At 52.8% G+C, this 22,484-nt stretch overlaps 10 protein-coding genes across 10 annotated transcripts; 6 read left to right on the top strand and 4 right to left on the bottom strand.

Annotated features, from left to right (window-relative positions):
• Positions 1 to 293: 293 nt before the first annotated feature.
• J4E90_001634 (uncharacterized protein) lies at positions 294 to 639 on the bottom strand (the record flags this gene model as incomplete). The annotated part of the gene is made up of 3 exons (XM_051431220.1): positions 294 to 319; positions 382 to 414; positions 462 to 639. The coding sequence occupies 3 exons, from the start codon at positions 637 to 639 to the stop codon at positions 294 to 296; spliced, it is 237 nt and encodes a 78-aa protein (XP_051294354.1).
• A 294-nt stretch (positions 640 to 933) lies between these two features.
• Positions 934 to 4,256, top strand: MTR4 (ATP-dependent RNA helicase mtr4; the record flags this gene model as incomplete). The annotated part of the gene is made up of 4 exons (XM_051431219.1): positions 934 to 1,626; positions 1,673 to 3,415; positions 3,463 to 4,025; positions 4,076 to 4,256. The coding sequence occupies 4 exons, from the start codon at positions 934 to 936 to the stop codon at positions 4,254 to 4,256; spliced, it is 3,180 nt and encodes a 1,059-aa protein (XP_051294353.1).
• Positions 4,257 to 4,940: 684 nt separating this feature from the next.
• Positions 4,941 to 5,942, top strand: STS1 (Tethering factor for nuclear proteasome sts1; the record flags this gene model as incomplete). Its single annotated transcript, XM_051431218.1, has 2 exons — positions 4,941 to 5,016; positions 5,083 to 5,942. The coding sequence occupies 2 exons, from the start codon at positions 4,941 to 4,943 to the stop codon at positions 5,940 to 5,942; spliced, it is 936 nt and encodes a 311-aa protein (XP_051294352.1).
• An 857-nt stretch (positions 5,943 to 6,799) lies between these two features.
• J4E90_001631 (uncharacterized protein) lies at positions 6,800 to 7,892 on the top strand (the record flags this gene model as incomplete). Its single annotated transcript, XM_051431217.1, has 4 exons — positions 6,800 to 7,154; positions 7,207 to 7,399; positions 7,449 to 7,549; positions 7,603 to 7,892. The coding sequence occupies 4 exons, from the start codon at positions 6,800 to 6,802 to the stop codon at positions 7,890 to 7,892; spliced, it is 939 nt and encodes a 312-aa protein (XP_051294351.1).
• A 382-nt stretch (positions 7,893 to 8,274) lies between these two features.
• J4E90_001630 (uncharacterized protein) lies at positions 8,275 to 9,467 on the top strand (the record flags this gene model as incomplete). Its single annotated transcript, XM_051431216.1, has 5 exons — positions 8,275 to 8,629; positions 8,679 to 8,776; positions 8,890 to 9,043; positions 9,097 to 9,227; positions 9,288 to 9,467. The coding sequence occupies 5 exons, from the start codon at positions 8,275 to 8,277 to the stop codon at positions 9,465 to 9,467; spliced, it is 918 nt and encodes a 305-aa protein (XP_051294350.1).
• A 515-nt stretch (positions 9,468 to 9,982) lies between these two features.
• J4E90_001629 (uncharacterized protein) lies at positions 9,983 to 11,171 on the top strand (the record flags this gene model as incomplete). The annotated part of the gene is made up of 5 exons (XM_051431215.1): positions 9,983 to 10,331; positions 10,383 to 10,578; positions 10,627 to 10,730; positions 10,787 to 10,911; positions 10,965 to 11,171. The coding sequence occupies 5 exons, from the start codon at positions 9,983 to 9,985 to the stop codon at positions 11,169 to 11,171; spliced, it is 981 nt and encodes a 326-aa protein (XP_051294349.1).
• Positions 11,172 to 11,520: 349 nt separating this feature from the next.
• J4E90_001628 (uncharacterized protein) lies at positions 11,521 to 13,128 on the top strand (the record flags this gene model as incomplete). Its single annotated transcript, XM_051431214.1, has 1 exon — positions 11,521 to 13,128. One exon carries the CDS (start codon positions 11,521 to 11,523, stop codon positions 13,126 to 13,128), a length of 1,608 nt encoding a protein of 535 aa, XP_051294348.1.
• A 282-nt stretch (positions 13,129 to 13,410) lies between these two features.
• J4E90_001627 (uncharacterized protein) lies at positions 13,411 to 14,441 on the bottom strand (the record flags this gene model as incomplete). Its single annotated transcript, XM_051431213.1, has 4 exons — positions 13,411 to 13,554; positions 13,608 to 13,806; positions 13,856 to 14,045; positions 14,093 to 14,441. 4 exons carry the CDS (start codon positions 14,439 to 14,441, stop codon positions 13,411 to 13,413), a joined length of 882 nt encoding a protein of 293 aa, XP_051294347.1.
• A 642-nt stretch (positions 14,442 to 15,083) lies between these two features.
• J4E90_001626 (uncharacterized protein) lies at positions 15,084 to 15,906 on the bottom strand (the record flags this gene model as incomplete). The annotated part of the gene is made up of 3 exons (XM_051431212.1): positions 15,084 to 15,233; positions 15,284 to 15,538; positions 15,586 to 15,906. 3 exons carry the CDS (start codon positions 15,904 to 15,906, stop codon positions 15,084 to 15,086), a joined length of 726 nt encoding a protein of 241 aa, XP_051294346.1.
• A 2,217-nt stretch (positions 15,907 to 18,123) lies between these two features.
• On the bottom strand, positions 18,124 to 19,310 carry J4E90_001625 (uncharacterized protein; the record flags this gene model as incomplete). The annotated part of the gene is made up of 2 exons (XM_051431211.1): positions 18,124 to 19,163; positions 19,214 to 19,310. The coding sequence occupies 2 exons, from the start codon at positions 19,308 to 19,310 to the stop codon at positions 18,124 to 18,126; spliced, it is 1,137 nt and encodes a 378-aa protein (XP_051294345.1).
• Positions 19,311 to 22,484: the final 3,174 nt, after the last annotated feature.

The following is a 22,484-nucleotide window of genomic DNA, read 5'->3' as shown; positions in this document are numbered from 1 at the left end:
CATCCCCTGGTTCGTATTTGCTCTGAAAATGCTACTTCTCAACAGTGCTGGTTCATGGTAGAATAGAATTGCAGAACCTCGTTTCGAAGTTAAAGAGACGGCTCTTGCCCGCCAAGGTATCCAACAAGTATCATTAGGACTTGTAATCTGCATGCATTGGATCATGATGGAAGACAGACAATGAAATTGATGCTGTGGTGTCTATACGGGTCTCCGAGCGACCCTCCGATATTCTACAAATCCCGTGTCCTTCCCATAGTCCAGTATCGTGCCCACGCTCCGAATGACTGCATCTATTTGTTCTTCTTCGTCTGCCAGACTGTTGTAGAGATTCTGTTAGATATGTTCTCATAGTAGATATCAGCGAGTCGGGCGCCTCACCAGCAAGGAGGAATGGCAGGGAGAATCCGGTGGCTGCGAATGTTAGCACAACCCAGTGATTGCGACGCGCCAGTGCGTACCCATAAATCCCCAGTACTTGAAGGCGAAGCCCTTCTTCAGCGGGTCAAATGGCAAGTTGCTGCGCGGGCCCTCGGGGTAGTGGTATGGGCTGGCGAACTGGGCGCGGGTGGACTGGAAGCCGCGGCGGGCGACGAGAGTTGGGGCCGAGGCGGCGCGGAAGGTAGCACGGGCAAGCATCTTCGGAAGTCAGCTGGGGTTGCAATTGGCGTGGAGTTGGGGCGTACTTTGTCTGTGTTGTAGAGTGGAGAGGTTGCGGAGTTCTGGTCGCGGTGGTTCGATGAGTTGCAGCTTCCACGGCTGCCATGTCTTGGCAACGACCCGCTTAGTAAGGCCCATCAAAGTTTCTCGATCGCCGTTGCGCTCGCCTTCGATAATCTTTCGCGACAGGTCAAAACTGCCTGTCTGGTCCACCACGCAACCCCCCGAGACAAACGCACTCAACTGCGCACAGAGTGAAATCAACCACCCACGATGGACGACGACATGTTCGACGTCTTCGAGGGCGGCCCGTCCACGGACACCGCGCCCCGGAAGAACAAGAAGCGCCAGGCGAATGGCACTGTCAAGTCGCCTGAACCCGTCGCTGACACTGCTATGGCGGATGCGCCTGCAGAGCCAGCTGGGACCGCGAACGACAACAGTAGCGCGCAGGCTCTGAAGAAGAAGCAGAAGCGCGACGAGCCCGAGCCTATAGTTACCGACGATTTCGAGACAGAGCAGACGCGCGAAATGGCTGCCGCAGCGGGTCTACAAGCGCAGTCGCAAGAGGGTCAGGCAGTGGTGCTTTCGCATCAGGTCCGCCATCAAGTCGCGCTCCCTCCGGACTACGACTACGTCCCCATCTCTGAGCACAAGGCCCCCGCAGAGCCCGCGCGCGAGTGGCCTTTTACCCTAGATCCCTTCCAGCAGGTCTCCATCGCCTCGATACAGCGAAACGAAAGTGTTCTAGTATCAGCGCATACCTCTGCCGGAAAGACAGTTGTGGCAGAATACGCCATCGCGCAATGTCTCAAGAACAACCAGCGAGTCATCTACACCAGTCCTATCAAGGCGCTTAGCAACCAGAAGTACCGAGAGTTCATGGCAGAGTTTGGCGACGTCGGTCTGATGACTGGTGATGTCACCATCAACCCCACTGCAACCTGTTTGGTCATGACGACGGAGGTATGTACACAACGCTTTGGAGGAGGATGAAGACTAACATATCCAGATTCTGCGCTCTATGTTGTACAGAGGTTCCGAGATCATGCGCGAAGTAGCTTGGGTCGTATTCGACGAAGTTCACTACCTGCGCGACAAGTCAAGAGGTGTCGTCTGGGAAGAGACTATCATTCTTCTGCCAGACAAGGTCCGCTACGTCTTCCTCTCCGCCACCATTCCCAACGCCATGCAGTTCGCGGAATGGATCACCAAGACCCATAGCCAGCCGTGCCACGTTGTCTACACCGATTTCCGTCCGACGCCCCTACAACACTATTTCTTCCCCGCTGGTGCCGACGGTATACATTTGGTGGTAGATGAAAAGGGTGTGTTCCGCGAAGAGAACTTCCAGAAAGCCATGTCTTCCATCGCGGACAAGGGCGGAAGCGAGGCCAAGGACTTCATGGCGAAGCGTAAAGGCAAGGGCAAGGACAAGAAGACCAACACGGGCGGCAACAAGGACCAGACGGATATCTACAAGATTGTCAAGATGATCATGGTCAAGAGCTACAACCCGGTCATCGTCTTCAGTTTTAGCAAGAGGGAATGCGAGAACTACGCGCTTTCTATGAGCTCGCTCGCGTTCAACGACGATTCCGAGAAGGCCATGGTGACCAAGGTCTTCAACAGCGCCATCGAGATGTTGTCAGAGGAGGACCGACAACTACCCCAAATTCAGCACATTCTCCCCCTTCTCCGGAGAGGCATCGGTGTTCATCACTCCGGTCTTCTGCCTATCTTGAAGGAGACCATCGAAATCTTGTTCCAGGAAGGACTGATCAAGGTTCTCTTCGCGACCGAAACCTTCTCAATCGGATTGAACATGCCGGCCAAGACAGTCGTTTTTACCAGTGTGCGCAAGTTTGACGGAGTATCGCAGCGATGGGTCACGCCTTCTGAGTTCATCCAAATGTCTGGCCGAGCTGGGCGTCGTGGTCTCGATGACCGTGGTATTGTCATCATGATGATTGGCGAGCAGATGGAGCCTGCTGTGGCTAAGGAGATTGTCCGCGGTCAACAGGATAACCTCAACTCAGCTTTCCATTTGGGATACAACATGATTCTCAACCTCATGCGAGTGGAAGGCATCTCCCCCGAGTTCATGCTGGAGAGGTGTTTCTTCCAGTTCCAGAGCACGGCAGGTGTCTCCAACCTGGAGAAGCAACTTGAGAAGCTTGAAGAAGAAAAGGCAAACACCAACATTGTTGACGAGCCGGCTATCAAGGACTACTACAATCTGCGACAGCAACTGGACAACCACACTAAGGACATGCGTGACGTGATCATGCAGCCGAACTATTGCTTGCAGTTCTTGCAGGGTGGCCGAATGGTCAAGATCAAGTTCAAGGACTATGATTTCGGCTGGGGTGCTGTTGTAGCGTACACGGCTCGCAAGGCTAATAAGGGCGAAGTTCTGCCACCTGAAGAATCCTACATTGTCGACGTTCTACTACCGGTCAGCAGCGACACTAAGTTTGTACCAGCGGTGAACGACGGCCTACCGCCTGGTGTGCGCCCACCTGCGGCGGGAGACAAGGGCAAGATGGAGGTTGTCCCTGTGGTTCTGAACTGCATCGAATCTATTGGTCATCTCCGTGTCTTCCTCCCCAACGAGCTTAAGTCGACAGAGCAACGGAACAATGTTCGCAAAGCATTGAGCGAGGTCAAGAAGCGCTTCCCTGACGGAATTGCTATCTTGGACCCAATCGAGAACATGGGCATTAAAGACGACAGCTTCAAGAGGCTGCTAAGGGTAAGTTTCACCATCAAGAATCTGCATTTTTGTCTAATGTTGTGCAGAAAATCGAAGTACTGGAGTCCCGTCTTCTCTCGAACCCTCTCCACAACTCGCCTAGGCTACCCGAACTGTACAGCCAATATGCGCAGAAGATTGCGATTGGTGAGAAGATCAAGAACATCAGGAAAGAGATTGCGAACGCTTTATCGGTCATTCAGTTAGACGAGTTGAAGAGCAGGAAACGTGTGTTGCGACGCCTCGGCTTCATCGACGAAGCCGATGTCGTGCAGCTAAAGGCCCGTGTCGCTTGCGAAATCAGCACTGGTGACGAGCTCGTGCTTAGCGAGCTGCTCTTCAACCGTTTCTTTAATGAGTTGACGCCAGAGCAGTGCGTCGCTTGTCTTAGCTGTTTCATCTTCGAGGAGAAGACGCAAGAAGTGCCAGCGCTCAAAGAAGAGCTTGCCAAGCCATACCGCGAAATCCAACAGCAAGCTAGGGTTATCGCGAAGATGTCACAAGAGAGCAAGCTGACAGTCAACGAGGAGGAGTACCTCAAGTCGTTCAAATACGAGCTGATGGAGGTCGTCTTCGCCTGGTCGAAGGGTGCGACGTTTGCACAAATTTGGTATGTTCGCTTTGCTACCGTCGCATTAAACGGCAACTAACTTCGAGCAGCAAAATGACCGATGTGTACGAGGGAAGTCTGATTCGTTTGTTCAGACGATTAGAAGAGTTGCTCCGACAAATGGCCCAGGCCTCCAAGGTCATGGGAAGCGAAGAGCTTGAGCAAAAGTTCACTGCAGCACTTGAGCTCGTCCGCAGGGATTTGGTCGCCGCCCAGTCCCTGTACCTGTAATGCGTGAAGCATGTCTTGTATATTATGGTATTGGTGGGAGTATTTGGTAGCATCATCGTTCAGCAGGTAAGTATGGCACTCACATGGCGTTCTCCTTTATGCGGTTGAATGAAAACGCCACCGGACATGCCATTGTCTCAGGCGCACGCAAGGAGCCATCGACGCTGTGCACCTCAAGAAGGGGCACAGCGTTAATGCGTCCTGAATAGAAATTCACTAGATCTGATGTTGTGGGCTTGCACCATGGCTGAGGATCCCCCACGTACATTTTTCCAGACATGCATGGTGATATGTGATGCGATATAGAAAGTGCCGCCTTAGCCGCTGCGATTCCTTTTGTGATGAGGGACCGCCCGAACACAGGGCATGAAGGGGCGATTTTTTGAGAAAAAGCAGAAATGGCGAGAGAACCCAACCTCAACCCCAGATGAAAGGGCAATTATCGTGGTTGACATCGGTGACATGTGACGTGATTGGTTGCGTGCACGGACTTGCCGGTTGTTAGCATATTCTTGGGCCTTCGTATGGCTCTGCTGTCTCCACCACAGCAACAACACAACACCCGACACCGCCCACGGCCCACGCAACGAGAGCCCGCCCATTGCATCACCGACCAGACATCGCTATCCGGCTCCCAACAAAGCAGGCGTGCGAAATCACTGCGTTTGCGGGCCCTTTCTCGTCATGAGTGTGCAGTACCAGCAGACATTCACGCCCCCTCATCTCTTGAACAACAACCGCCGCTCTCCCTCCCGCAACCGTACGTCCACTCGCTGCTCGCAACACCTCAACTCCATGTCAGCCACTAACTTTCACCCTCACGCAGCCTACTCCCCTTCCGCCGCCATGACTGGCCGCAAGCGGAAAGCCGAGGACGATGGCAGCGCCGGCGACGACGACCGCATGAGTGCATCGCCAACCACATCCTCCGCCGTACTCCCGCGACCCGCGCCGCGAGGCATGAAGCGCATGCGAACCAACATCTCCGGCCGCCCACTCCCGCTCCCTCGCCTCCTCGAGACGCTCAGCCCCGACGAGATGCGCAACCTGCTGCAGTCCATCTGCCAGCGCCACCCGGATATCGGCAACGAAGTCGTCACAACCGCGCCCCGGCCAAGCATACAGTCAACGTTGGAGGTCCTGTCAAAGTACGAGGCGGCATTCCAGGCAGCCTTCCCATTTGGCGGCCGTGCGTCATCAGACTATGCATACAATAGGGTGCGGCAACAGCTTGATGAACTGCTCGACTCCCTCAAGGACTTCACGCCTCACTTCCTCCCGCCGCACGAACACCAGCCCGCCACATCGCTCGCCTTCCTCGACGGCGCCACCGAGATCATCCATCGACTACCCAACTGGGATACGTACCAACACAACCGTCACAAGCAAGAGGCGTACGAGGAGATGGCCAAGGCGTGGGCGATGGTCATTCAGGAGGCAGCAAAGAAGGCGGGCGGAATACAGCTCCAATACGGCGGATGGGACGAGAAGATTGCGAAACACAATGAGATCTCGGGCGGAAAGATGCAGGAGGCAGTCAACGAGTTGCGCGGAGGACTCGGCTGGATGGGCGCAGAGACACCCAATCCCGCCGCCGGCGGGTCCAACGATGCCATGTCCATCCGCCAGCAACTGCTGAGCGGAAACTACGGAACGGGCTCCCCCGCAAGCATAGGCGCATGGTAGACCGACACAGCAACGCCCTTTGACCATCGACCGTCATCACCATTCCGCCACACTACAATTCCCATTCATCACAGCATTACTACCATGGCGATCTCCCAACAATTACGGCCTAATCCATAACCGCGAATGATACCATTGCATGGAGGCATATTCCCATGATAACGACTGCATAGCGTTTCCTTTCAGTCTTTATTCACGTACAACAGCATATGGCAGGGCGGTTCCATCATTGCACTGGCGTACCGGTTGCGACATCCACCACAAAGAAGACCCCCGAACCTCTGATCTTTTGTGCATTCCTGTTCTCGCCTGTTTTAGGGGCGTAATGTTTTGTCATTATTACAAGTCATGTACCCGGTTTAGGGGTTACTGTGCGGCGACGGATTACATTCTTTTTTTCACTTTGTTACTTGGGTGAGGGAGGAATGATACCATGCTCGGTACTGAAAGAGCGGATGGGGATGGATGGATGGTATATAGGTGGGTGGAAAGCTGGACTGGACTGGAGTATGGAGATGAATAGACTTTTTTATGTATATACTGACTGTTTCTTTGATGCAATCTTCGCATTACTTGGATGTTGCTGACTATGGTGTGTCGAGATGCTCTTTCCACCTGAACGCATTGTTTGGCACTTTCACGTGGCAACGCGCGCTAGCGCTGCGGCGCGAATCCACGGCGGTAATCACGACCCCGGACCTGACGTCGCACCTACGCCGCGCTCATCACGTCTCATCCTCACCTTCATCACTGCGGGTCTCTCGCGGCCATAGACGCTGCTGGACCTTGTCCTAGCACCCCCGACATCTGCTGCTCTGCCCGCTCGTTTCTGCCTTCAGCCCGCCGCCGTCCTCAAGATGGCGATCGCCAAAGCGCTTCCTAAACTCAAAGTCGAAGTATTCGTGAAGGGCGCTCCGCTGGAGGAGCACGTCGACGACGATGATCAACCTTCGGATAACGAGGTTACTAAATTCATCGAAGCTTCGTCTGGTGACAACTTCGAAGTCAAATACTGCTTCTCTCCTGGGTTCAGCATACGTCACGCCATGTTGATCGAGTTGGATATTGACGGCGAGTATGCCGACTCTGCTGTCTTCAACCCTGGCAGTTCTATTCGCTGGAACAGCACGTATGCCTTCAAGGGATCGCGGGAATTCGAAGATGGTGGATACTTTGTGAGGAAGTTCTGTTTTTCGCAGCTCGAAATTGATGGTCACGTCTTTCCCTGTCTCTTGAGTCACCAGGTCGCTGACTTTTGCTTCAGATGACGGTGATACACGCAAATTCGAGGACTCACTGAAGAAGAAGCTCCATAGTGTGGGTGTTATATCTCTGCGCTGTTACTGGGTGACAGCTAGCGGATCATCAGCCCCCAAATCTAAAGCGCAGAAGAACGAGGCTCTCGGTGTTGTACCGGAGAAGGCCCTCAAGGGCAGCGCGCTATCCCATCAGGCTAGGTCAGCGAGCTTCTTTCCCAATACTCACAAATACTTATACTGTGAATAGCTACGGCGCACGAGAAGTCAGTCAGGCGTACAGCACGTGTAGAACCACGAAGATCCACGAATTTCCGTTCGCAGAGTTCACTTTCAAGTATCGCTCGAGAGGTGTGTGAGCTTTTCGTGGTCGCCGTATTCCTACTAATGCCGATTCCATTTAGCTGCTCTCAAATCCCTCCTCATCATTCCACGAACTCCTAGTCCGGTACCGCTCGAAGAACGCGACATCAACACCCTTACCTTGGAAGAATCCCGCGAGCTCCTTCGTCTCCAGCGTGAGCAGATGGACGCCGCTCCAGTCATCAAGCGAGAGGGTATCAAGCGAGAACGAAGCAGCACCATCATCAACGAGGATAACGACGATGACGACGTAACTTTCTTGTCCGCCAAGCGCAGACGACTCCCTGTCACTCTCGATGAGAATGGTGCCGAGATTATCGATCTGACATAGGGATGGATCGGTACCTGTACCATGGTCCTGGCAGAGTTTTGGCTTTTCTCTTCGTTCTTTTCGAAGGCTCTCTAGCTTTCTGCGGCGCTGTTCTATTTGCTGGCGTATAAATAAGGCGCAACGGATTGACTCTAGCGCAAAACACCGCGGAGTGGTCTTATCGTAGTCACCTTGAGTACAAGCAAGGTTTAGTTCGAATTTCCTCAATCCAGCGTCTTTCTCAGTTGTTTTGTGGGCTTGTAGATTGGTCACCTCTCTCACCTGAGTAACTGTGAGCCCTAAGTGAGCACGATCCTTGTGCCTGGTCCCTCTAATCGTTCTCTAGCGACATTGTCTACTCAGTCTTTCGTAGCTTCTTCTCTTCTCTCTTCACTCCATCGCAATGGCCATCGCAACGGGTATCCCAGGTCTTGAAGTCACTATCGAGGTGGATGCTGCAGCACTACCAGAGTACGAACATGGAATCATCGAAGATGATGAGGTTGCAACCTCTGCATCCAGATACATCGAAGCGCCGCCAGCTGCCAACTTCTGCATTCGCTATTTGTTTCGTCCGCCTTTCACCCCGCCCTCGGCAGTGCAGATGGATGTATTGCTAGACGGTAACTACGTGCAAGCACCATTCGTCGAGTGGGGTGGAAGGGAAGAGTGCGAGGGATACCTTTGCTCACGATCCACTTCGTCGACTGGGGGACACAGCTTCACCCAGGGCTTCCAATTCGCTGAGCTGAGAACTGGTAAGCCTTTACGTCTAGCTATCTTTTCAATATGACTGACAATACATAGACGAGACCAACACACCGATGACGAAGGACCTCGCGGATCAGCTGTCACCCATTGGCCGCATTGTGCTTTACTTCTACTTCATCGAGCATCTGGAAGCAGTGAGACCGGCGGAAGTACCTCAGCTTGCTAGCAGCGAGTTTGATGTTCTTAGCGAGAAGGCATTGCACAAAGCGACTGCGATGCAAGGCGATCAGCTATCTCATCAGACTAGGTATGTGCTTCCCACGCATTACGAGGAAGGATGATCGCTTACATGGCCGTCAGGCTTACTGCACCCGAGCAACGTGACACTATCACTTACAACGAAGTCAAGACGACTGAGAACGAGCCTTTCGCAACGTTCACCTTCTACTACAGGTCGACAGGTTAGTCGCACGCATACACAGCAAAACCATATCGATAGCTAACGACCATACAGATGCGCTCAAGGCAATCGGCGTCATCCCGCGTACCCCAAGCCCATCTCCGGAGCCAGAATCAGAGGGTGAAGACAGGGATCCAGAAGATATGACCGAGGAAGAGTTGAGAGCAGTGGTTAGGAGCATGCGTGTAAGTCGCATCACAGGTTGGAGGCATGCGATTCATGAGTCTTGTACTGACCACCAACAGGAAAAGAACCAGAAAGCCATCATTATCAAGCGCGAACGCGAGGAAGAGCGAGAAGGCAGTGAGGATACCCTAGTTGGTGACGAGGTCGAGTGGATCGGTAGTCAGCCGGCACATCCGATTGTGAAGAGGATACGTCGCATTCCTGGTCCTGATGATGAGGTTGTGGCTCTGGACGATTGAACGTGCCCATCTTTCAGGCTCATCGATCATTCGATCTTGCGATCCTAGGTCATTGCAATGTTTCTAAGGCTTCGGGATCCGGTGTCATCCCTCGGTTGCCATTGGCGGCACTGCTGGTAGCATTAACGGACGATTATCTATTTCTTATTCATCTACTCATGCCTATCTTTACATGTTAGTTTTTCATTCTACAGTTCGGGGCGCTAGAAATACACGTCAAATCTGAGGCCACTTGAAGGGAAGGAGCGTCCAACGCGACAGCCACGTTCACCTCTCGTACTGCAGCGCGTGGTTTTCGTGACGCGTCGGAACCGAGAAATACTGGGCCACCATCTCTCACCTTCCAATACTCGCCTTCACCTCGGCTTCTGCGCTCCAGCACCGACATATTCAGTCGAGGTGAAGTCTTCTTACCAGAACACACCTTCAACACATTCTACGCATCGTAGACCTATCGCGGCTTCCTCTTACCATCATTTCTTCTCTCATATACCAATACCGTCGTACCTTCCCCAATGGCAATCGTCGATGAGGCCCCCGGGCTCGAAGTTCATGTCCAAGCTGATGGCAACCCGCTTCGCGAGTACATCGACCGCCACACCACCGTATCGGAAGCTATCTCCGAAAGCTACATCGAAGCCAAGTCAGACTCAACATTTGAAATCCACCACTCGTTCAAGGCGCCTTTCCCTATCGACCGCCCGGTGTCTATGATCGTCACCATCGACGGCAAGGATGTTGATGAGCCGCTTATTCGCCCGGACGAGCTTTACGACGCGAATGGCCACGTCAGCTCTGGACCGATATCGAACGATGGTAAGGACTGGTTCACACAGCACTATCGCTTCTCGCCGCTTGATATCAGTAAGTCATCTTCACCTCCCATTAAATGACGGTACACTAAGAGAAACGCAGGAGAGTACAGCGAGGGGCGCATCCCAGAAGACATGCAGAGCAAACTACAGCCTATAGGTATCATTACCTGCGAGTTCTACTTCCTCGACAACGCGAGACGCAATCCGAAGATGGCCTTCGTACAGAAGGAGTTGGAGAAGCTGGATACGGTCAACGAGAAGGCTATCAAGGGCGAGTCGCTGTCGCATCAGGCAGTGTATGTATGACTCAACCAGAATGTTTCTACGAGCTAATTTGTGTGCAGTCTTGGAGATACAGAGCCCACAGAAGAGATTCAGTACTACGATGCGGATTATGCTGATGGCGGAGAACCGTTTGCGACATTCCACTTCTACTATCGCTCACTCGGTAAGCTTTGTAGATATGGGTCAACAGAAAGCAAACACTAACTATTGACATTATAGCTGCGCTCAAAGACCTTCACATAATCGAACGTACGCCTGATCCAGTCGATGTTCTCGATAGCGATGATATGGTGCTCGGGCAGTTGAACAGGGAACAACTAGAGTCTATCGTCCGCCGCTTCAGAGTAGGATGATCCCCATTACCCACCCTACCAATTTACATGCTGAAATCAGCTAGGATCAAGAAGAGACCCGTGTACGCATGAAGCGCGAGCATTCCGATACCTCCACCGTGGCAGGCGACGACCACAACGTCGATAGTCGAGCTATAGCTTGCGACGACGACTTCATCGAGATACGCTCAGTTGATCTGCGCAAGAAGAGGAAGCTTGAACGTGTCAGACAGATGCCAAGCGATGAAGCCGAAGTCATTGTGTTGGACTGAGACAGGCGAGTGGAGCGCGCGGAGGCCGACATGGCAGTCATTTAGGAAGTCTTCACGAGATGAAGCTGTAATCTACGCTAAATTCACGGGTCTAGATATCAATACAGGCGTCTTCATGTCGCTCAGAACATTCGCATTGGTCATGAATAATAAGTGTCAATATCGTTCCAGATTCAACAACGCTGTAGCATTACACAATATATTTTCGACAAAGAAGCCACGACCGCCCTAAAAGGCCCAGTGAGAAAGCAGTAGAGTGCACAGCGAATGTTCTGAACACATAAAGTTCCCACCACGTCAACGATACGAAAAGACTTCATACAGTAGCAGGTCTAGAACAACCGCACAAATGGCAACCCCATACATTGATATATTGGCCAGCGGGTCTGCCAGCACACCCACCAATGCACAACCCAATATCCCACGTCTAGACCACCTCACGCTCCCCACAATCCAGAACGGCTATCAAAACCGCCTCTTCACAGCCGTCGACCTAACATCAGCCTGTCTAACTAGAATCCGCGAAACAAACTCCACATTCCACGCCGTAGCAGAGATAAACCCGGACGCTACATCCACCGCCCAACACTTCGATGCCGAGCGCCTCTCAAAAGGCCCCCGAGGTTCCCTCCACGGCATACCCATCCTGCTAAAAGACAACATACCCACTCTCGACGCCACATCCACAACATGCGGCAGCATGGCACTAGTCGGCGCCAAACCATCACGCGAAGCCGACGTCGTAAGCGCAGTACGAAAAGCAGGAATGGTAATCCTGGGCAAAGGAAACATGGCCGAATGGGCTGGTTTCCGTTCCACGAGCGGGTGTTCAGGCTGGAGTGGAAGAGGTGGTCAGACAACGGGTATATACTACCCTGGTATGAAAGCGAGTGGGAGTTCGGGGGGTTGTGCGGTGGCTGTTGCGCTGGGGATGTGTTTTGCGGCGCTGGGAACGGAGACGTGCTACTCGATTGTTTCTCCGACGGAGAAATCTGGGATCGTGGGCTTTAAGCCGACGCTTAATCTGCTCTCCTCTGAAGGTCTCATACATGCGTCTAAGAGACTGGATACCGTTGGTGTGCTCACGCGAACAGTCGAGGATGCTGCGCTCCTTCTTATTGGTATGGTTCAACACAGCGACCGTCTGCCCGCCCAGACAAATCAGAAGATAGTGCAAGATCTCAGCACCGCAAATTCAATTCCCCACCTTTACGGCATTCGAATCGGCATCCCCAGCTCCTTGTCCGACATGCAAAACCTTCCTGGCTGTAAAAAGACAGCATTCGAAAGAACGCTCAAACTGTTGGAAAGCGCCGGCGCAACCATTGTCCACAACGTCCCCGTCACTGCCGCAAAGGGCTGGGAAGCCCTTCCGCAAGAAGCCAAAGACATCGTCCTAAACACAGATATGAAGGTTGCAATAAACGACTACCTCTCCTCCCTCGCCACAAACCCGCATAACGTGCGTAACCTCGAGGACCTAATCGCGTTCACAAAAGGACACCCGGCAGAGCAGTACCCACAGCGGAATGTCCAGGGTCTGGAAAGGGCGCAGGCTTCTGATCCGAGCAATCTGCTTTACGAGAACATGCTGGCGAGAGAGGAGTATTACAAGGGTGAAGGAGGTATCGACGCTGCGTTGTGTAGGAAGTGTTGCGATGTCATGCTCGTGCCTACGTTGAGTGTTACCATGCAAAGCTTTGCTGCGAAAGCGGGGAGTCCCGTTATGAGTGTGCCTATGGGGGTTTTTGCGCGGGATACGCCTGTGGAGAAGGACGCGAGGAATGGGTTGGTTAATGTGGCGCCTGGGATACCGTTTTCGGCGTATATCTTTGGGCGAGCGACGAAAGATGAGGATGTGGTTAGAGTAGGGCATGTGCTAGAGCGGTTGACGAATGTTAGGGAGACGTTGGTGCCGTATGTAGATATGGGCGCTGGGACTGCTACGGCGCCTTGAGCTCTGGCTGTTAGAGAAGAGGCATCGAGATGACACGGTAGAATGGGAACATAGAAAGACACCCAGGAAAGTACCGATGATGGTAGGATGGGGATTCAATTCAAGATGAGACTCTCAGTATCCGATGCTATGCTAGTGAACATGAACCCGGGCGGTAGATGAGCCTGCTTGTAGTTCACGGTACTGTTCCAGTGAAAACTTCGTATCCAGTAAATGCTCCGTATTCAGCATTCCATGCGCGCTGCCAGCTGTACGATGCCATGATGTGCCTTGTAAATGTCCTCAGTCGAGCGAGATGACTTCGTCGGTGCTGGTGGGGAAGCAACGTCGCTTCGCGGGTCGCTCCTCTACCATCTCCACGTCTTCATAGTCATGATCGTCACCGGGGTGGTCGCGCTTGCGAGACTGGGTCTCCTCGTGCTTGAGCTGCGGTGTTATGTAAGCGTGCATTCTGAAAAGATGTAAAGAAGAACACTTACGTAGATCTTCTGCACCTTCTCCTCCGACAGATCTTCCTTGAAGGGCTCTGGGCTAGGTATGCGGGGGATTATGGACAGGTACTTGAGAGCTTCCTTGGACCGGTATCGGAACTCGATCTCAGCAAGAGGACGGGATGGGTTGTCGACATAGTCTGCCTCCATGAATGTAACGGGTGCAATGCGGTGCAGCGGGTCGAGGCTTCCAGAACTGTTAGCGCCTTGCAGGGAGGAGGTCATGCTATACATACGTTGTCTTGTGCGAGACAGACGAGCCTTTCAGTGCCTTCTCAGGGACCTCGTCGTACTCTCGCATGGACGGCACGTCCTTCCACGCGCGGGCAAAGCGTACGTTAGTAACTCGGTGAAAGGTGATTGAGATGTTGCCAGTCCATTTCAGCTGCTTCCAAAGCGCGTGGTCAATCTCGTAGTTGTCATCATCTGGATCTGTTAGCGGCATGGCACCAATGCTCACTGGCTAGACTTACGGGTGTTGAGATCAGCGAAGCGGAAGCGCTGGCCGAGGTACTTGTGACCGATGAGCGCGCTGCTGTCGTTGACCTGTCTTGTGATGCCGTAGAGGTCGTACTTGTGCCGCTCGAAGATGAACTTGCGCATGTCAACACCGTCGATGTTGACAATGACCTTGATGGAGTGGCGGTCGAAGACGTAGCCGGGGATGAAGAATCGGACGCCAAACTGCTCGCCCGCTTCAGCCTCGATGTAGACTACCTTGGACTCGGAATTAGCATCTTCCCGGTCAGCATGTTCTTTGACGGGGCGACCGTCCACGAGGACGGCCGCCTCGAGTTTGGGGAAGAGGGGATGGGGGGCCATGACGAGAGGTTCGGCTGTGGTGAAGAGGAGTCAGAAGAAAAAATCTACATAAATCGCGCCCTGCCTCCAAACAAACGGTGTTGCTGGGGGAAGGAGCAGTGAGTACGTAAGCAGCCACGTGCTTCATGCCCAGGAGGAAGGCACGACGCGACACTGTCCTCACCGTCTTCATCGCTCACCTCACCTATTTGTTTCACCTTTCATTTGGCCAACGTGCAGCTTACAAGCGCCGCTCCCCTCGCACTGAACGTCACACCAAAGTTCACCCTGCAGGTATACAGTGCCTTTCCATCTCTTACAAAAACATTTGTAGCGCAGCGTACAACTCTAGGGTACACTTTTGATATGCATAAACCAAATCGTAAAAGCGTCTGTGTATCATCAGGGTATATTATGATATACGGAACCCACAGTGTATAAGCGTATGTATATCTCAACAGCCGTTCTGACAGGAGACTGCGCGAGACGCTGACGTCATGTAGCCGCCTGTTCCGTCCTAAATCCTGTTGTCCGCTACAAAAGAATGTTCCCAGTCGGTAGCCTAAACTCCAATGATGCAACGCTTGAGTGAGAATGAATAGTAAAAGAACGTGTCATGAAGTTTCGTAATCATATCGTAAATGTCGAACGGGTAATAGGATGTTAGCTGCTTTCCTCCATCTTTTCCTCCGGTACGGGTTCATTCAATCGTGCTTGTCGTGACTTTCTTCGTAAGAATGCTTGCAGAGAGAACATCACCAGCAGTATCAGCGCGTTCACGGTCATTACGATCTGCAACCACTTGACGGTAACCTGTGATGATGTTAGTGAGTTGTGTCGCAACGTACTTGTTTGTAACTGACCGCCTCGGCACATGCTACGCTGGCATTTTCACGGTCTCCCCTTGGGATGAAGCCCGGTTGGTAATTGCAGGTTGCCATCTCGCGCGTACAGTACACGTTGGTGTTCATTTGACCACTCATCATGAGCCTTTCGGAAGTGCAGCCCCACTTGTCGTCGCCTCGCTCGGTGTAGTGAAGCACGACAGCTGCGATAGCCGTGGCAGAACCAGCAATAGTGGTAACAACAATACTGAGCATCCAGAAGCGACGTGTGCTCTACTGGACATTAATGTGAGTTCTTCGGGTTGAGATCGTTTACATACGCTGTTGTATTGCGAGTCCATGTCCGGCTTGCGCAGAGTACTCCAAGCAATAAGAGCCACCACGGCTGCCGTCAGGTTCAAGCATCCGGATACAATAGTGGCATCTGTCGGCGCCTCTCTGAAATAGACAATCGTGTCATCGACGACATATTGTTGCAGCCGGTCATTGAACTCGCTCGTTACTACTTTGAGACCTCGCGGAATAACCCAGTCTGTAAGAATCCAGTAATGCGTTGTCAACGCCACCGAGACTACCGAGAGAAGGAGAAAAACGATCGACGGAACGAGGGCGAATTTGAGGATATTGTCATATCGTAGCATGTTGTCGTTTGGGAGTCGGTCCTACACCGGGGAAGGACGCTGAAAGTGATCGCCGGATTCCAGAAAGCGGAATGGCAGCCCGTAAAGACATGGGCATGGCCCTACCTAAAATAAGGCGCGACGCTCGTCCGTTCCCTGCTGCGCCGTTCCAACTACCAGCGCGGATGTCTAAAAGCTTGTCCGGGGCTCGGCGCTCATCATGACCCGCCTTTGGCACCGCCATGTCAGACAGTATTAGGCTGCGCTATGCGTGATCGACGTGACAATAGCAATACTTAGGACGACTGGATATCATGAGAGCCTTACTGTCGCACGATTGTCTTTCAGAGGCCGTGAAGAGTGCCTGATGTATCTGCCGTGTCTGTATAGCGTCCCAGCCACTCGCGCCACGGGACTCACCGCATAATCGGCAGTGACTCCGAGACCTCTGACAACTGAAAAGACGCGCTCCATGTCCGCGCCGCTGGTCGCTTGGCTGGGCGTAAAGAAAATTCGACTATGATTGGCAATGTTCCCATGGACGCAGCTCTAGTTAGAGTTGAACAACGTCATCATAGCCCCGTGAGGGAGCGAGCCGAGTTCCGTGGATGGTATTGCCAAGACTCACGTACTTGCTGATTTGCCGGCCTATCCGACACCATGGCCCATTGCGCACATACATCACCACTTTTGGCTCAACGTTAAATGCAGGTACGCAGCGGGGAAACTGGGGTTGGGGTTGGCACGACCAGCCTCGAGATATTTGCATCGTTGATGACGCAGTGAGTGCACGTCCTTCATGGTCTAGGCGGCGCTACATCCGCGAGCCAACTCCATCTTTTGCACTTGCATTGTGATATTACTTCCATTAAATGCGTGTGACAGGTGTCTCACATTACAGTGAACATGACATTGATCACATATATTGAGTACCTCTTACATCCCGAGGTCGGTATCGTCGACCCACGGCCCTTGGAATCCACTTGCCCCGAACAATCAATCTCGCCGGACTTGACACAAAACACAGCCACCCCTTACCACTCGAGCTTTCCTCCGCTAGCAAGATTATGACCAAGCGACCACAAACTTTGGGTCTAGGCTCTTTGACGAACCGCTTACTTCCCCCCTCGAATATACTCTTTCATCTCAACCCTCTTTCACGAGCCGGATTTCGAAGACGTGCGTTCTTCAGAACAATATCAATTCGCACTTGATTCGACCTCCTGAATAGTGACACACGGCATCTCCCTCGAAAAGTGACAACGTATTCCCCGGAGTAAGATCTGCGAACTCTTTTCATATTGTGGGTCAACAAGCACACTCACATGCCGTAGCGATTGGAGCAACTCCCAATCAGATTTGTCTATGTGCTCTATGAGACTGAGCATACAACCTGGCATGGCCAACAGCGAGGTCATGAGCTTGAGGTTGTGAGCTCCCACAATCTTCACAAGCCTATCCCAGAACCAACAAGAGGTGATATCGAAGGTGCAGGTACTAATGAATACAGAGAAGGCTTCATACTTGATCTGACGCGAAACGTAGAGTAGAGCTGCGGATTTAGGTGGGGGTCGACGAGGAGTGCCACTGGGTTCGTATAGCGAGACGTGGACGGTGGAATCGGTGAATGTGTACTCGTAGATCTTAACTCGAAGCTCGACTGGAAGTTTCAAGAGCGGGGACATCAACTGGTTGCGTCTAGCACTTGTGCGTTGTTAGCAATGAGCACTTCGGTGAGTATGACTGGAACATTTCTTACATGATGTTGCAATCCTCACCGTTGCGCAGAAGAGGGGTAGATGGGGTATGTTGGTCTGGAAACGACATGATGTCGGGTCGGTGTCGCTAGGTTCGTGGTACGAAGTCTAATTCCCAAGTAGAGTTGTTGTGTGGTAGAGGGAGCAAACAGTTCTAGTAAAACATTCACATCAGAACATTGAGAGACACAGCTGACGCGTCTCACAATGACATTTCACGCCAGTTGCGAAGATGAATTCGGCCTTCACTTTGACCTTCAACTGCGCGTGGAACAAACGCTTAACAGCGCAACGTCGCAGGAAGGTTTCCAGTCACACAACAAGTACCAACGCGAAAGTCACAAAGAAGACAAAGACATTCCAACAGTGGAGAGAAAACAAATCTCCAATTCAAAGGGATATATACGAAGTAATAGAAGATATTTACAAGAACAGATGAATCCACACTCCCCTAAGCAACAGCTGACTCTATCAGACTCGCTTAGATCTTTCCGTAACCAGCAGATTGCTGGACGTTCTTAGCGCTGGCAGCAGTGCCGGCAGCGGCAATGTTCTTGCCCTTCATGCCAGCAAGGATGCTGGTGTCAGAGCCAGCAAGAGTACCAGAGCTGCCGTAAACGTTGGGCTCGCAGTTGCGACCCATAGCAGACTTGCAGGCAGCGCCGTTGTTACCGACAGCGAAGACCTTGCCGGGAAGACCAGACTGAGCAGGCTCCTTGACGTTCTGGAAGACGTTGCCCTCGGCGATGATCTTGGCGCCAGAGTCGGCCTCGAAAGCGTGCTGGGAGTTGGCGTAGAAGTAGTTGTTGACGGCGTGGAGGAGGGTGTTACCAGCAACCTTGGGCGAGCGGCCGGAGGTGTGGTGGATGTAGTTGCCCTTGAGGGTGACCATGTCGTTGGCACCGGTGAAGTACATGCCCCAGTAGTGGTGGCTGTCGCAGGTAGCAGACCAGGCGGTGGCACCGTTGATCTCGTTGTTGGTGATGGAGACCTTGCCGGAAGCAGTGTTACCGAGGACAATGTGCTGACGGGCGATCAAGTCAGTGGTGACGTGGTCAATCCAGATCATGTCGGCGCCGTCGACGGTGATGGCATCACCACCCCAGACGTATTGAGGGTTGATCTCAGTAATGCGGATGTTCTGGATGATGATGTTCTTGACGCCGCCAGTCATGCGGAGACCCTTGCCCTTCATAACACCCTTGGTGCCTTGGCCAATGATAGACTTGTTGCTCTTGACGGTGATTCCTAGTACACCGGCCTTGTCGTAGGTGATGCTGCCAACCTTGGGAGCGCTGGCCTGGTAGTTGTCGCACCATCCGTTCTGGTTGATGGCGATCTGGCAGCCCGAGCCGGTACCCCATGGGCGGCAACCGGAGGAGGTAGCCTTGCCCTCGGTACCAGTGAAGTCGAAGGTCTTGGTGAGGACGATGGTGCGAGGGGAGTCGTCGCCGAGGTAGCTGATGAGCTGAGCGGTGCTGGTCGGGTAGACAGGTGCGGCGTTGCCACCACCAGTTACACCTGGAATATGTTAGCATAGAGCGGTGACGAACATGGCACCAAATGCTTACCCTTTGCGAAACCCTCAGCAGCGCCCTTGACGGCATCAGCAGCGTTGACGCTGGAAGCGAAAGCCGCGACAACGGCGGCGAAGAGTTGGTACTTCATAGTGGAAAATTATCGAGTCGAAGATAAAGAATGGATAGCAAACACAGTTTGCTGAAAAGAATGACAGGTGGTGAATGAGAGAATGAGAGAATGATGCTAAGAACTGGATGATGCCAATATCCGGTGGCTGACCCGTTCCTTTATATCTCGTAGGATTCTTGGCTGGTGTTTGAAGCACGCCCCACTCACTCTACCTACGGGGGTATGTTCCTTTCGAGCATGCACCTGGACCCTTTGACGCCGTTCATCACCGACGGCAGTGGGTATCGGACAATTCGAATCGCTACTAGAAGCCAGGACGCGCATACCAGTGCCTGGAGCGGGCGGAAAGATACTTCCACCACCAAAGAGTCATGAACATGTCGACAGTGCGTAGTTTGGTGCTCATGCATCCATGGATAGGTTGCTTGACGGGCGTTTACAAACAAAATGGCGTTGCGGAAGTAGCTTCGCAACGAGTCTAGTCCCGGCAGTCCCGCTGTTGTCGTTTCATGAACATAACAGGGCAGCCACTAGCTCCACAAAACCGTGCCCAGGCCAGACTCGACGGAAACATATTGATTAAGCTTATCCGACATAAGATGACAGGACTGCCCCTTGCGGGAGGGTAGAAGACCTGGTCTGTGGCTCATGAGGCTGAGCTTTGCGAAATCCCAGGGTTCTGTAGGAGTGATTGTTCCGATAGGTGGAATCTGCAAGCAGCAACCAGGTTTGTCCGAGAGCGCAAGGCTGACGAGAGATGAAATATGATGAACAAGAGGAGAAGACAAGACTAATCAAGCATTGCCTGAATCGTTCTTCATCATTGCGAATGTCGTTGGTTGCAGTAGTGACGCGATCAGTTAGCGCTGTCAGCTGTCACGGTTAGCAAGCGCGCCATCCACCAAAGATTCCCGGGTTGGTGGACGCGCAAACTTTCCATCTTTAAGTTTACTTCCCGGCTATAGAACGGGTGGTGGGAGACAACATCGCACGGACGGGTTGTGATGGTGATGGTGTTGAAGCATCGAAGATGGCGGACTGGTAAGGCTTGGTCCGATGCGACACTAGCGCGTTTTACTTGCGGTTAGACGCCCACCACGTGGTTCTGCATGACGCCTTTCCCTACTCTCCAGTAGTTAGCCACGACAACGAAATGAAGCGACTCGCAGCCTGAACCTCTCCTCTGCGAGACTGCATAACCCAATTACGCAGCTCAACGTCGACTAATCACTAGATCGTGGTGCTTCCACGCGTTTCCCAGTAGCATGTGGGACCAACCACACAAGAGCAGCCGAAGCCGTCAGAAGCAGAGCAGCTCCTACCGCGCAGCACCGAGATATAGTAGCCAAGTCCCGCATAGTTACCGGGATACCCAGCATTCAGAAAACTACGTCTCGTCACCCACGGATTCGAGCTCGGACTACGACACCCCACGCCGTGGATACTACGAAGATTTACCCCCCAATCATAGGCGATATGTGAATCGAGCTATGGCATCCGAATACGCTACGCAGACAAGAGAACCAAGGGACGTGTACGGTTTCTCACAGCCTCGCCCAAGGCATCAACCACGACCATCTGGGCGGCCACAGTATCGGGCTCAGTCTTCAGATCCAGACTGCATCGCACAAGATTCTCAGTCTGACGAAGATTACATAGCTACACCTGAAGTAAAGAAGGATGCTTGGAAAAATCGTGGGTCTCGCTACGATGACCGTTCCACGGACGATTCCCTGGGCAATGGTTCACCGATCCGCCACCCTCCTCCAGAGAACTACAGTGATAGTCCCCCCTCAGACTACGCTCCTCGTCCCAAACCCAAGTCCGAAGATCGGAGGGTAAAAGCAGGCTGGGGCAATAGTGATTCCTTCAGCCAACCGCCCCGCCTAAACCCTAGGGAACACGAGAACTACCGCGAAGCAAAGCAATTTCTCGACCGTTTCCAACAGCTCCACACTCATACAACGGATCGGTCCGACACCGAATCCTACAGCGATGGCAGCCCAGCGAATCGCAACCCAGTGAATCGCCAAGCTAGATTTTCCGGGCGATACCCAGACCCTGAGCGAGATGATGAAGATGACTACGCGCCAAGTCCACACAATTACCGAGAGAGGCACCATAGCGAACGTACTCGTTGGAGAGATTCAGAAGAATCTTACCACCGGTTCGAGGTGGAAAACCGCCGCAGTCATCGTGAGCCTCGTGCAAGGAATCTAGATCCCCGATCTGTCCGGCCCAGTCTACACCGCCCGGACAGCTCCTTCCATCAAGCCAGCAGCTTTTCTGCTCCGCCTCCTCCTCCTCCAAGACATGTAGACCACTCCCGCCACCGACGCGGTTCAACATACTCAGACGATGACGACCATGCCACTTACTCCGACCACAGACCTGGCGTCTACACAGCCGCATTGTCAGACATAGCATCTCGACCCAGCTCCTCCCACTCCGACCGCCTCTCCCGCGTACCCACAGCCGTAGACTCAGAAGACTACCATTCGCCACCCCCTGCAGTACCTTCACCACCACCTCTATTCCAACGGCACCGGGACAGCGGCAGTGACTACGCCCCCATGCCCGGCGCCTTCCGTAGCGTGAGCAGAAGTCGAAGTAGAAGTCCCTATGAGCCAGTAAGGGGCGGAAGAAGAAGGAGTCCTTACATGTCATCTCCTGTTCGTAGTACACCTGTTAGGAAAGGGAGGGGGATTGGGAGGTATAGAAGTGACAGTGATGATAATGGTGTAGCAGAGGGGAGTGACTATCTTCCTAGTGATAGCGAGGATGATGAGCGGATTAGTGGCGGTGGGAATGGCGTGGCGGAGGGGAGTGACTATGCTTCTAGCGATGATGGGCGGAGTGATGTTTGTGAGAAGGATACTTGGGGTGCTAGGGTTGCTGGTGTTGAGAGGGCAGGCACTGGTGGGAGGGCATATGGGAAGATGTGGTAATGATGATGGGAACGTTGTGCATGAGGATGATGGGATGAAGCTTGACGAAACGATGTAAATGTGAAACGACTTGGTAAATGACGGCTCTTTCTTATTCTATTCCTAGGTGTGGTACGACAACACCACTACCATTGCAGTAACATCTCGTTCATCAAATACGGATTCACGTCGTATACACAATCGTACAATTGCTTTGCTCCGCCTAATGCATGCTGGTAACCAGACAATCCAAGGTACCTCACTC

The sequence above is a fragment of the Alternaria incomplexa genome, assembly GCF_024043165.1.
Source record: "Alternaria incomplexa strain BMP 0042 chromosome Unknown scaffold_2, whole genome shotgun sequence".
NCBI lineage: Eukaryota > Fungi > Ascomycota > Dothideomycetes > Pleosporales > Pleosporaceae > Alternaria > Alternaria incomplexa.
Note: the sequence above shows the minus strand (reverse complement) of the source record. Positions and strands in the feature narration are given on the sequence as shown.